This window comes from Priapulus caudatus, unplaced genomic scaffold (genome assembly GCF_000485595.1).
Source record: "Priapulus caudatus unplaced genomic scaffold, Priapulus_caudatus-5.0.1 Scaffold832, whole genome shotgun sequence".
Taxonomy (NCBI): Eukaryota; Metazoa; Priapulida; class Priapulimorpha; order Priapulimorphida; family Priapulidae; genus Priapulus; species Priapulus caudatus.
Genome location: NW_014577893.1, coordinates 22,691 through 36,058, shown reverse-complemented (window position 1 = coordinate 36,058; position 13,368 = coordinate 22,691). Strand labels below are relative to the sequence as shown.

General features: G+C 42.7%; 2 protein-coding genes across 2 annotated transcripts in view; one reads left to right on the top strand and one right to left on the bottom strand.

Moving 5' to 3' along the window:
* Nucleotides 1-6,033, top strand: part of LOC106813831 (transmembrane protein 143-like) — a 68,102-nt gene extending 62,069 nt beyond the window's left edge. The window contains 6 exon segments of the mRNA XM_014818061.1: nucleotides 2,176-2,277; nucleotides 2,310-2,372; nucleotides 2,764-3,117; nucleotides 3,609-3,735; nucleotides 4,177-4,320; nucleotides 5,053-6,033. Of these exon segments, the coding sequence (XP_014673547.1) occupies nucleotides 2,176-2,277; nucleotides 2,310-2,372; nucleotides 2,764-3,117; nucleotides 3,609-3,735; nucleotides 4,177-4,320; nucleotides 5,053-5,378 (1,116 nt within the window). The 3' untranslated portion in view covers nucleotides 5,379-6,033.
* Nucleotides 6,034-11,088: 5,055 nt separating this feature from the next.
* The window catches only part of LOC106813835 (uncharacterized protein KIAA0513-like), a 17,511-nt gene continuing 15,231 nt past the window's right edge, over nucleotides 11,089-13,368 (bottom strand). The window contains exons 7-8 of the mRNA XM_014818066.1: nucleotides 11,443-11,537; nucleotides 11,089-11,296 (exon numbers count right to left, since the gene is read on the bottom strand). Coding sequence (XP_014673552.1) covers nucleotides 11,253-11,296; nucleotides 11,443-11,537 — 139 coding nt within the window. The 3' untranslated portion in view covers nucleotides 11,089-11,252. The remainder of the gene's footprint in view (nucleotides 11,297-11,442; nucleotides 11,538-13,368) is intronic.

Below are 13,368 nucleotides of genomic sequence, written 5' to 3'. Positions count from 1 at the left end.
TCTCCTCCGGCTGCACTCCTGACCCCCTCCCAGTGCTTTCTCCCGCCGTGGCGGTTCCTGTTTCCTGATCACCTGTCTCTCTAAGCGGGCCTATTCCATTACGCAGACGTTTGCGCGCGAAACCTTATTCGCGCGCCATTAGTGACACAATACGATGCGTAAGGGAACCTAATTAGTCAGCTAATGGTCTAACGAAGACACATTCGCGCGACGCTCGCGCAAAAATCAACACCGCCTAGATCCTACCGTGACGGATGCTGCCGCAATCACGGCTCATTTGGACGCTGTAATTGCCGCACGACAGCGCTTTCTTAATTATTCTAACTACCTCGATCTCTTTCTCTCCTGTCGCCGTCTCGCCGCTCTCTCTCTATCTCTCTCATCTCTCTCTCTTCTCGTCTCTTCTCTCTTTCCCTCCTCTTCCGACTATCCTTCGTCATATCAGCTCCTCTCTTTCACCTATCATCGTCGCCACGCCTCCTCTCTCGCCCTCTCTCGCTGTCTCTCTCTCACACTCTCTTTCGCTCGCTCTCTCTCTCTCTCTCTCTCTCGCTCGCTCTCTCTCTCTCTCTCTCTCTCGCTCGCTCTCTCTCTCTCTCTCTCTCTCTCTCTCTCTCGCTCGCTCCTCTCTCTCTCTCTCCTCTCTCTCCTCTCTCTCTCTCTCTCTCTCTCTCTCGCTCTCTCTCTCTCTCTCTCTCTCTCTCTCTCTCTCTGTCTCTCTCTCTCTCTCTCTGTTCTCTGTCTTTTTTCCTCTCTCTCTCGCGCTCTCTCTCTCTCTCTCTCTCTCTCTCTCTCTCTCTCGCTCGCGCACTCTCTCTTTCTCTCGCTCGCGCTCTCTCTCTCACTCTCTCGTCCACCGTCTACCCATCTCCCCTTCTCATCCCGCCATTTTGCTCTCTCTCCCTTTATGCCCTCATCTCTCTCTCTCTCCGCTCAACGCGCACCGCTCTCTCCTCTCTCTCTCCGCTCGTGCACTCTCTCTCACCGCTCTTCGTCCACCGCTCCTCCTCTCCCCTTCTCTCATTCCGCCTTTGTCACTCTCCCTTCCCCCCCCCTCTCTCTTTCTCTCTCTCGCTCGACCCGCACTCTCTTTCTCGCCGCGCGCGCTCTCTCTCCTCTCTCTCACACACACTCTCTCTGTCTCTCTCTTTCGCTTGCGTACTCTCTATTTCTCGCTCGCGCTCTCTCTTTCACTCTCTCGTCCACCCCTCCCCCTCTCCCCTCTCTCATCCCGCCTTTGTCGCTCTCTCTTCCCCTCTCCCTCTCTCTCTCTTTCTCCCTCTCTCTATCTCTCTCTCTTCTCTCTTCTCTCTCTCTCTCTCTCTCTCTGCTTCTCTCTCTCTCTCCTCGCTCTCTCTCTCTCTCTCTCTCTCTCTCTCCTCTCTCTCTCTCTCTCTCTCTCTCTCTCTCTTCCCGCTCGCTCGTTATATGCCGCGATGACGCACGCGGTGATGCGTTTAGACGCGGGGAATTGACGCCGCTTAATAGCCACGCGGGAATTACGCGCACGCCTCTCAGATCACCATGCACCTGCGACAGTACTCCTGTTACTCACTGCATGCGTTACGGAACTACTGTATCCTTCCCACCATGAAGTTTCGTGCCATTTCCTGTGATTTTTAATGTCTTGTAATTTCTAATATCATAATCCACCTTTCCAACATTCTTTGTATGTCTGCTTACTGCTTGCATACCATGCTTTCACCAATGCTAAAATCTCTGGCCGCATTTTCGACCTGCAAATCTAGTAATTCGTAATCGTAATTCGTAGTAAATATAACGTAATAACCGTATCATCACAATAATAACTTTTTCGGCGTTGGTAAATCTAAAAACTTGCAAATGTGGAGGAGGAGAGGTATAGAATAATCATTTTGCAACTTGCTCGGCATTTTATAGAATAATGTATATTGTTTGAAATGCTAGTCCACGAAAACTCGTTTTCGCTGCTCCTAAATTATTACGTCCAGCAGTACGTTAGACGGACTCGATCACACATCTTTTTTCAAACGCCTTCTTATCGCATTAAAATCTGACCTCATATATCAGCAAGTATTTCTTCTCTGGATCTCTCTCACGCCCATACCGCTACACATCTCTTTTCGTAGCCTTCTTCTTTTCTTCTTCTTTCTCTTTCTTCAACGTTAGTTGACCCTACATACATGTGTCTTGCAGACGTTGTTCGACCCGATCAATCCAGACAAGGACACCGTCGGCAGCCGAAGCTGAACCGCCGCCCAGCGCTTCGACACCGAGTTCTGGTTGCTACAGAAGCTTGCCGTCGTCATGGACAAGGCGAACTTCACGAGCTGCCGGCGACACTAGTCAGCCGTACGCTGGACGAGCATGTGTCGCGACGAGAGGGCGTCACGGATAAGCGCATGCCGAGGAGGAAGCTTTAGGTGTTGTACATATATATATATATATATTATATATATATATATAATATATATTATATATACTAGCTATTACCCGTCCTCCAGACGGTTAAAGGTGAGGTCTGATTGAGGATGGGCCGTTTAACCATTTATCTCTTACTTTTAGTTGAGGATGTATTTACAGTAAACGAAAATGGTGTGTGAACGTGTGCTTGTGTGGGCGAGGACGTGTGCGTGTTTGTGTGTACGTGTGTGCGTGAACGTGTGCGTGTGTGTGCGTGCGTGCGTGCGTACGTGCGTGTGGCCGGGTGCGCGCGCGCGTGTGTGTCATTATCATTTCATTTGGCATTTATTCACGTGGCAATTTCAAGATCCCGTTTTCCAGGTGAGCGTCAACACCGACCGATACGACGTCATGAAATTCTGGGCGCTGGGAAAAGAGACGCCGAAGCTGGAGGTGACGCGCCTGCAGCGACTCGCGCAGAGGTTCCTCCGCCGCACGAGGGCGCCACCGAACATCGACTACTACAAGCGCGTCGTCGCGGCGACGCGTCTGAAGACGGACGACAAGCTGATGCTGAAGGCGTTCAAGGAGATTCCGTGCAACGCGCTCGAGCAGCTGCTGCCCGACGGTCAGGTGAAGATGAGCAACTTTGACCGCACACTGCTGTACACGATGCTTGGCTGCAGCGCGCTCGGCGTGTTCGCAAAGCTCATCACGTGGCTCGCACATTATCAGGTATGTATGCTAAACAGCCGCGCTCGATTGGTCGGCGCACGGCCTCGGTATATCGTTCGGCCGTTTGCGCTAACGAGGATAGAATTTAATTACTGATGACATGCGTAACGGTAATGATCGTGCTTTATTTGGTGCTGTAACCTGAGCAAATTCTGAAGGCGGTGCAAAATTTCTCGACTGAGCTGAGTAATGACAAGGAAATTATTTCTCCTAAAATGAACCGCGTGTAGAGCTAAATTGGGCTGAAGTGATAATTGTGTTTTATTAATTTGTATGTGTATTTTAAGGTTCTTTACATTTATTAGGATTTTTTTTATTTTTCTCCAAAATCTATGGATCTGCTGCCATCCGCCCCTGAAGGATTTGGACCTAACTAACGTTTAGGCAAACATATTTCTATTCCTTACATGCAAACAATGTCATTCTTCTAGAATCAAAATGGTATAACTGTTTAGAGTGTAGAAATTGTGAGATGTTTAACATGACCGCAGATCGAGTGGACTCTGATCATGGCTGTAGTGTTCGGTCTTGGAGCCGTCAGATCGTGGACTGTGTACAAGAATCGCCACAGTGCTTACCTTGTAGACCTCTCTAGAATGCTATACTTCAAGAACATAGGTAAAAGCACATGTAAATTGGCAGAATACGTTCTCGCAGTGGTGTTAGTGGCAGCAGTTGCAACCATGAGTGTTGTATAAATTAACATTGAGCCTGCAGTTCTGGGGTAGCTATTTTGACAAGCAACTTAATTTTTTTACTGAATTACATGCTACAGTGCCCCACTGTTTGGCACAAAATTCCGGCGGTGTACATTTATGAGTGTAGGTATAAATGTTGCGAGTGGCTACAAGAAACGATCATGTATTGCAAGATCACAATTGGCTCAGGTGGCGTACTGAGCTACTTCAAAATCTACCAAGAGTAATTAATTTAAATGATAAGTATTATTATTTAAGTTAGTTATCAATTAAATTTGTTAATCTTGGTGTCTTATGCTAATGTGCTTTCTTGTCTTTTTATGCACTTTATTAACTATTGTAATTTCATCTCGTTATTCAGCAAACAACCGTAGTCTTCTAACACTGCTGGTGGACAGAGCAGAAGATGAGACCTTCAAAGAAGCCCTTCTGTGCTACGCGTTCTTGCTGAAACAACGACCGCCATCAGCTGCACAGAGTGCAGTGCCACCTGCTGGAGACTATGGTAGTTAAACGTCTGCACATTGTGCAGCGCGTGAATATAAGGGCCTGATTGTTTGAGACGGACCCCTTGATCCTTATCTGTCCAAACAAATGCAAATTCACCTCCAATGCATCACCTGTCTCTGTAACCTATCACAACTAACAACAAACAGTGATTGAGTTGCACGCCACCATATTGGATATCCACTTCCAATCCACCTCACCAGCAGGGTCAGCAATTTGTGATCCGGATCATATGATCTGCCCAAACAAACACACCCTAAGATCTGGAATTTATATCTACTCTCTATGTGACAACTAGCACTGCTTCTTTCCAGATTTCTTAACATGTGATTTTTATGATACTGTTAAAGTAATGTGTGCATTAGAAATGAATTCACGGACACTGGGAAGAGCAGACTTTACAGGGACATATAGTGTATTGATAACTTTAAAAGGCCTACTGTGCTTTCCAATAGGATCTATTTCCACAAACTGTTGTTTAGCTTTCTAAAATATCTACCACCTAATTTTTAATCAGTTATGCCGTCAATGGTCTCGAAACCTGTTGTTGTATTTTGTTGTGTTTATAGCCAAATTTACTTGGGTTTTCGACCCAAAATCAATTGTGGAAGGAAGTTTTAGGTTTTAGGTATAGCTAAACATTTTATCTAACCTGTCTTCTAAGATACTTTTGTTTCATAACAGAAACAGACTCCTGAATCTTTACCGTTGTTTACTCGGTCACTTGCAGGCGGGATCCCTGCGGGCGTTTTGGAATCTCGTGTGGAGGAGTGGGTGAGAAAGAACGCCGGCATTGGTGTGATTTTCGATTCACTTGAGTCCGTCAAGCTGCTACAAAGTTTCTGCCTCCTGAGGCAGGCAGACGACGATGACCTGCTCTACGTTGTGCCACTAGATGTCGCCATGCGCAGCCTTCCTCAGCAGCCACAGACACTCGTCAAGAGGGTCGAAGAATCTGACATCGTCGAAGGTTACGAGCGAGACATAAAGTACGAGGAGAGCGAGGCAGATTACAAGAAAACCGATAAGAAGAAGCGGCGCTTCGGCTGGTGGTAATGGGTCATTATTCTTGTGCCAACTTGATTTCCCGTGTCACAGCACATTCGCATCGTGATCGCTCCCCGAGTGTGCCTGTCTAAGGTGAAACGATGGCTAAAGAAAGTGCAGCCTTCGATATTAATTTATTAATTATCTGAAGTACTTTGTGACAATCCTATCTGCAATCTGTCGGTGTACATGGCGGGTTCAACCATAAACATTCTAGAGAGCAATTCTAGATGGTTTGTAGGTTGGCGGCGGTACAGAATAATACAACTGTAGTATGTGTATGCACCTCATAAGGCTAATTTATGTAATAAATATTTCACATAGAACGGCAATAGAAAGTAGAAACGTTTGCAAAATATAGGCTGTATGAAAATTACTAGTTTTCGTATGGATTTTTATGTCAACCATACAAGTAAATCGCATGGCTGGCTTCTCAAGTGGCTGTTTGTGCACTTCATTTGATTACACTGTCTAGTGCTTGGCCCACAAAGATCTGACAAGTGCTGGCCTAGGAATGAGATTGTCTCGTTGGATGTGACTTGCATTAACTCGATTATTTTGTTAGTATACTAATATCAATAGATGCAACTGTATTGATATCAAAATTTCACATATGGTGTAATGTAAATAAAAAAAAGTAGGCAATGACCACCGACAGGTAAAATTAGGGTTAAATTGTTCTTACCTATTGTTTGTTTTTCCTAGAGAGAATATATGCATTTATTGTAATTAACTACAATAATATTGTGACAATAAAATTATTTATAGACAAAACAGTAAAAATAATTTTATTTGTCTTTACAAACCAGCCATTTTGAAAACATATACTCTTCTAGGAGGCAGTACGGGCTTTTATAACATTGCAAATTCAACTCTCTGAATATAAATTTGCATGGGTGGATACACATTGAAACAAATGGCATTCCACTTGTATAACCTAATTATCTACCGTCAATGCTAGGCGTGATCTAGCATCATTGTAATACCACTATACCAACTACTGCTAAAGCTAAAGATTTTTGGTTCAATTTTGAGACACAGCACACGTTAAATATGTCTTTTCCCTGCAACTAATGTAACTAGTTTATAACGAATCACAATAACACACGTATAAATTATATTGTGCATATAACAAGTGAGTATATGGGCCTTGAAACTATGAAAATTATGAAACTATGAAAGTTAGTAACATGCCCATACTACCACAGAGGAAATCCGATAATCACCTTTTGCCACAGTTTCATTTAATGATGGTAAACTCTGCAAACACAGTAATTGCTGACATGGTCTTTCTAATAATTGTGAATACAAAACGTATTTTATCATATTTGTCCCAATGGTTATACATTCTAGACAAAAATATTGGAATGTTGGAATTCTGAGCAATTGGCCGTCCCAATTGAGGCCATAATTCAGCTGCCATGCATGAATCACAGGCAGTTTCAATAAAATATAATGCTAAATACATACGAATCTATTTACTACCAGTCTTAATGCTTCTCTACGCTCTTTCACCTATTATTGCCGACAATTTCCTGTAAATGCCGTCCAAATGCTCATCTGCAACACACGCTGGCTGCCGCACGCTAGCTGCTGCACACTGACACATAAATATATAGTAAGTAATATATAGTAATATATAGTAGTATATAAAACTAGAAAGGGCAGTTATCGCCAACTACATGAATCCCCCGTGATCTAGTATGAATGAAATATCTCTGTAAGGACGTAGAAGGTAGGTAAAGTTAAATAAGTCACAAAGACAAAGGTTTGTTACACAAATCATCTGCCCGAGATGTGCAAGTATGTTAAAATTGGTTGCCTTAGGGGTTTTGGTACGCGACACACCTTCTCCCCAAGATGTGTAAGTAAGGTATACGAAGTTTGCTCGCACTAAGTCAATTAGGGACCGAGTTAGAGAGCGGAAGGAAAATATGATGAAGGTCAAGGTCAAGGTCAAGGTCAAGGTCAAATAAAGGTTGCAGTGACCTGGTTTCGGTACGCGACACACTTTCTCCCCAAGATGTGTAAGTATACCAAGTGGTCACGCTAGGTCAATTAGGGGCCGAGAGGGAAATATGATCAAGGTCAAGGTAAAGGTCAAATATACTGCGACAAAGTAAATGAATTGTGAGCATTCACTTTGATGGCGTGATCATCAAGAGTAATGGTTAAAACGAGGGTTTCTTGGGGGTTCTTCGTATTCACGCCGTGGAACCGGCGCACGCTATACAGCTATAGTCCATTGATCGCGAGCAGCAATTGCTGATGTGTCCAAAAAATTTGCTTATTTAAGATCCATGAGGCATTTTTTAGGAAAAGCAAACAAATAGGTTTTTATGGAGCGGATTTTCGTGCTGAATATTAAAAATTTGTTTGTGTTTCCCAAATTTGCCTAATTAATTCGTATTTTGCACTAATTGACCCTTGACCTTAATTATCGGCTAATTACCAGAAATCTCTAAAACAAATATCCCTGTCCCTCCTGAACCATTGCAATGAAGAGACAGATGTGAAAAATCTGACCACAAAATCTGAAAACAACCCACATAGAAAGTTCAACCGTTACGGAGATAGTATATTCGTCATAATATAGAATAGTATTGTATAGAATAGAAATGAATGTTTCTTTCATGTTTTCCATTTATTTTGAATATTTGATATGTTGTCTAGAGCCTAATATGAAAGATATTGAAAAATGACTTTGATATTTATATCAAGGTGGTTGAATAAAACATGTTTTGAATTTTTGCACTAATTGACCATTGTCTTTAATTAATGAGTTAATTAATCAGGCAAATTTGGGAAACACAAACAATTTTTTCAAGAATGCCCTTCACATTTTCCATTTAATTCAAATATTTATGCATGATATACTGTTTTAGATATGGAAAAGTAAAAAAAACCTTGGATATTTGTATAGGGAAGGACAAAACGAGCCTAAACAAATTTCATGAAAATTTGTATTTTGCACTAATTGACCATTGACTTTAATTAGCAGGCTAATTAACAAAAATATGTAATACAAACATAATATCCCTGTCCCCATGAACCACAGATATAGAGCGGCTAGACAACCCTGGTAATTGGTAAAAAAAATCTATATGAAACCAACCAATATGGCAAAAAAAGAAATTCCAACCGTTAAGGAGATATTTGCAAATGACGTGAATACTTCTTTAATGTTTTCCCTTAATTTCTAAACTTTGACAAATTGTGTAGCGTTTATAATGAAATATATTGAAAATTTGTTTTCATATCTATATTAGGGAGGGGAAAGAAAACATATTTTGTAAAAATATGAATTTTGCACTAATTGTCCTTTGACCCCAACTAGTGACCAATATAGGAAAATATAGGAAAAAATAGTGGCAAATATAGGAAACACAAACAAATTTTTCATATTTAGCACGAAAATCCGCTCCAGAAAAACCCACTGAAAAATTTGCTTTTCCTCAAAAATGCCTCATGAAATAAAAAATTGGAAAATTGAACCAGTCTATTACGAGGCTCTATTTCCGTCCCATTGAGCCCCTCCCCCCCCCTCTGCAGTGCATGCGTGGTACGGTAAAAATACACGCGCCGGTTGTCCTGGTCGAGTGGGAATTCTTGACGATCTATTCCCGCGCTGGCAAACTTTTATTGTGGTGGAATTTAATCGGGGCGGAGGTAATTTAAACGGGGCGCAACGATTGAAACAGGGGGGAGTTTTCCCAAACGGGGCGCGCGCCCCGTTTGCGCAACGTAGGGAGAACCCTGGGGTACTATACGATATGTCGCTGCGTACCCTGCATTGTCCCACCGTACCCTGACTTTCAGCCAACTGATGTCGTAATAGTACTAATACATACATTCTGTCAAGTTACGCTCATACTCATAGTGTCTATGTCCCACAGGGTACTGCCGGAACGTGGTAACTATCTGATAGGGTTAGGGAGTAGGCGTAGGCGACTCTAGGGTCCCTATATACAGAGAGTTGCGCCAACTCAGGATTTGACTCCATGTTGTTTCCAAATGTATCCACACCGCTGCCGCTTAAGTACAGCATTGTATGGATACGCTGTACAATGGTCTGTAGTAATTAATTAGACTAATTGTGCTTCAAAAAACTCAAAATTTACAGAGATTATAGCTAAGACATGTGTCTATATGTGTATCTAGATTTCTAGAAATGTAACTCAAATCGTTCACGCCATATGGTAGTTTAATTGTACACTTTCTTACCGCCCATAGCCGTGCGTATCTATTTGGAAACAACATGTCGTCCAGCGACCACGTGACCGATAGTTTTTCGACTCGTCATGGCGCAACTCTCTGTATACAGGGACCCTAGGCAACTCCCTAGACTCGTTAGTGGAGTAGGCGAGGTGCGGTCCGGCATATTAGATACCGTAGTACCAGGGTACGTTCCGGCAGTACCCTGGGGGACATAGACCCTCTCAGCTCAAGTTACCACATCACATAGCAGAAACCTCAAAACATCGCAATCCAATAAAAATGCATGCTAGGTTTGACTATATTTTTAGCTCATCTGTAGAATCGCATGAGCGTGCGTCCGTCCGTCCGTCCGTTCGTCTGTCAACAGTTGGGCACAAATCTTAACCGCTCGACGTACGGTCACGATATTCGAGACGTTGGGGGGGATCGTCAAAACGAGTTGGGATGTCAAAGCTGGGGGTCAAAGGTCAAAGGTCAAGAGGTGTAAAAGAAGGGGGAACATTCCCTCCTTAAATTAAGGTATAGGGAGGAAATGCAGAATTGCGGCACAAATCTAAACGGCTCGACCTAGGCTCGTGATAGTCGGTGTATAGCATCATGGTAGGAAAAGCCTTTCTCCCCAAGATGTGTAAGTATACCAAGTGGTCACGCTAGGTCAATTAGGGGCCGAGAGGGAAATATGATCAAGGTCAAGGTAAAGGTCAAATAAAGGTCGTAGTGACCTGGTTTTGGTACGCTGCGCACCTTCTCCCCAAGATGTGTAAGTAGACCATGTTTGGTCATGCTAGGTCAATTAGGGGTCGAGTTATAGAGCGGAAGGGAAAGTGTCTGCGGCGGTGGCGGCTGGACAGACATGAAACCATGGTATCCCCGCCGACTTCGTCGCGGGGGATACAATAAATATACACTATATATTTATGCGTCAGTGTGCAGCAGCTAGCGTGCGGCAGCCAGCGTGTGTTGCAGATTAGCATTTGGACGGCATTTACAGGAAATTGTATATTTCGATATAAGATAGACACAACCTGACTTCACTGACAATGACATACGCCATCTTTTCAAAACAGAAACTAATGCGCGCACACAATTAATTCTTAGTAGTGCCCAGTAATTTTTTTATATGAACCCTATTTACCCATCTACATATACTTGATCCTATGCCACTGCGACTATACACAGTCAACTTTTCAAACTCTACAATTTATCATAGCTAATGTGCATAACCAGCTGTACAATTTTATTGCTCTGGTTGCTGTATGGCTTCCACCATAAACATATAAACTTACTTTATCACATCTCTCTATTAAAAAATATATTAAGAAAACAATCAAAATGACTCTTAACAATAAATATATATTATGCCACCTCTTCACAAAACACTTGGATAACTGATTTTGCCAAAAATAATTTTTTATACTATAAGACAAATATATTAGATGATTAGTTTAACTCTGCAAACAAGTTTAACATTTCATTAAAAAAAAATCAAGATTAACAGTGATTCAATACTAATATCAGTTCAATATATTGGTGTATTCAAATTCCAAATGGCACAACTCAGAATAGGATGGCAATCCTTCACATGTCAGTGTCACATCTTGGTCCGTTGATTGCACTGTTACCCGTGAGATCTGACTATCAGCATTGCAAGACAATGCTTGCTGATCATGAAATTCTCTCCAAATTCTCCTGAAGCAATTCCACTTGCTCTACAATAACAAAATTGTATAACAATGAAATAAACTCATATATTTTGTATGTGCATTGAGTATTATAAATATTGATTTGCATTAAAGAATTGATTTTATGTTGCTTTCGCATAAATCAAGGGTTCAATTGTATGTATTTGACTTACCTGTGGTTAAGTTGCAAATGGTACTTTGCTTGCGCAGAAAGTCTAAACAGAGTGCTTTGGGCATCCCTAGCTGAACCATATTGTATGTGAAGGTGCTGAAATAACCAGACCAAAGCTTAGAAATGTTAAAGCCATTATTGCACAACTTTAAGAAACATGTTATAAGTAAGAATTGGCAAATAGGTAAGCCCAGAACGATTAAAGATGGAAGCTCCCATCGTACGTAGTAGCAACAACTATTTGCAAGACAGAATAGGTAAGCACTCATCCATTTACCTACGCAGGCCTACAGGCTGAAATAGAGAGCTGCCACCTGTAACCCATCCTCCAATGTTGTCCCAAATGTACCAATCCTACATCTTTCTATAACCCCGCTTATCAAAAAATACACGATACAGAAATTACACATTCCGGATCGAGGTTAAGAGTGCTTCGCTGTGCCCAAGGCTTAAAGCTGTTACGAGGCATTTAAATGATATATGCGATTGGGGAACCGCTGTAATCCCAATGTTCACATGAATGTACATATTAATTAGACTAACTGTGCTTCAAAAACAAACATCAAAAAAAATTTACCGCAGCACCGATATCACGCGTAAGACATGCTGCTCTATAATGTTTATCGTAAGATTGCTGAGATGAAATGTAACTCGACAAATCGTGCGACCATAGTTAAATTAACGACTGCCATAAACTAGAACAAGAGGGAACTCATGTGAGTAAGTTAAAGTTGTACAGCTTTCTTACACTAGGCGGGCCCCATAGCCGTGCGTATTCTATTTTGGAAAACAAACCATGTCCGGTCCAGCGCCCGAACCAGCCGAAACCGATACGGGTGTAATTCGTGACTGACGCAATGAGCGATGCAAACTCTCTGTATAACCAGGAGTGAACCGCCTAAACATGTGCATCGTGAGGCAACCGTCCCCATAGACATACGTTAAGTGGAGTAGTGACGAGAGTGTCGAGATCCGGCATATAGAATACTCAACTCTGATATATTTATATTTAAATAAGCGCTTTCCAGGGAGTACGTTCCGGCAGTACCCTGGGGGACATAGAAACCCTCCAGCTCAAGTTACCACACTCACATAGCAGAAACCTCTAAAAAACATCAGTGCAAATACAATTAAGATAATACGATGCTATGTAATGACTATATTACATTTAGCTCATCATTTAAGAAATCGCAATGAGACCGTTGGGCCGTCTCGCCAGCAAATGAAATCCGTTTGACTCCGTGAGAATGAAGCAAGAGCTGGCGCCACACGAAAGCATGTATTAGAATTTGTATTTTAAAATCTTTTCGGTCGTGACGCTCGTAACAAGTGGGCACAAATCTTAAACCGCTTACAAGAGCGATAATGTCAGTCAACGTGTATATTACGAAGAACGTTATGGGTGATGGGGGTGCGAAATCTCAAAAAGCGCAGTATTGGGAATGTCCCGAAAGCTGGGGTCCACCGAAGTCAAGGTCAAGGAGGTGTGTCCTAAAAAGAGAGGGGGAATCATTCCTCCCGTAAATTAAGGTATAGGGAGGGAAATGTCCATAAAGAATTGGCGGGCACACATGAAAATATGCAAAAACGGGGCTTCGCAGCCTAGCCGCACAGGCATCAAGTCTGCGTGATAGTCTGCGCTGATAGAATAGCAGTCAAGTGCGAGGATGAATATACGCCATCGCAGCTGGTGCCGAAATGGAGCGTACAAACACGTCAAGAGTCAATGGGCAATAACGTAGCGTATCGGTGGGACAATGCAGGTACGCAGCGAACATATCGCTATACTGTGACGTAAGTAACCTTCCCGATGTAAACTTCCGATAATTATATGAATTGCCTACCGCAGGTACCGCCTCCGATAAGTACCCTGGGCTGGGACAGGACCCTATCAGCGATAAACGGGATCGTACGTACCCTACAGGCT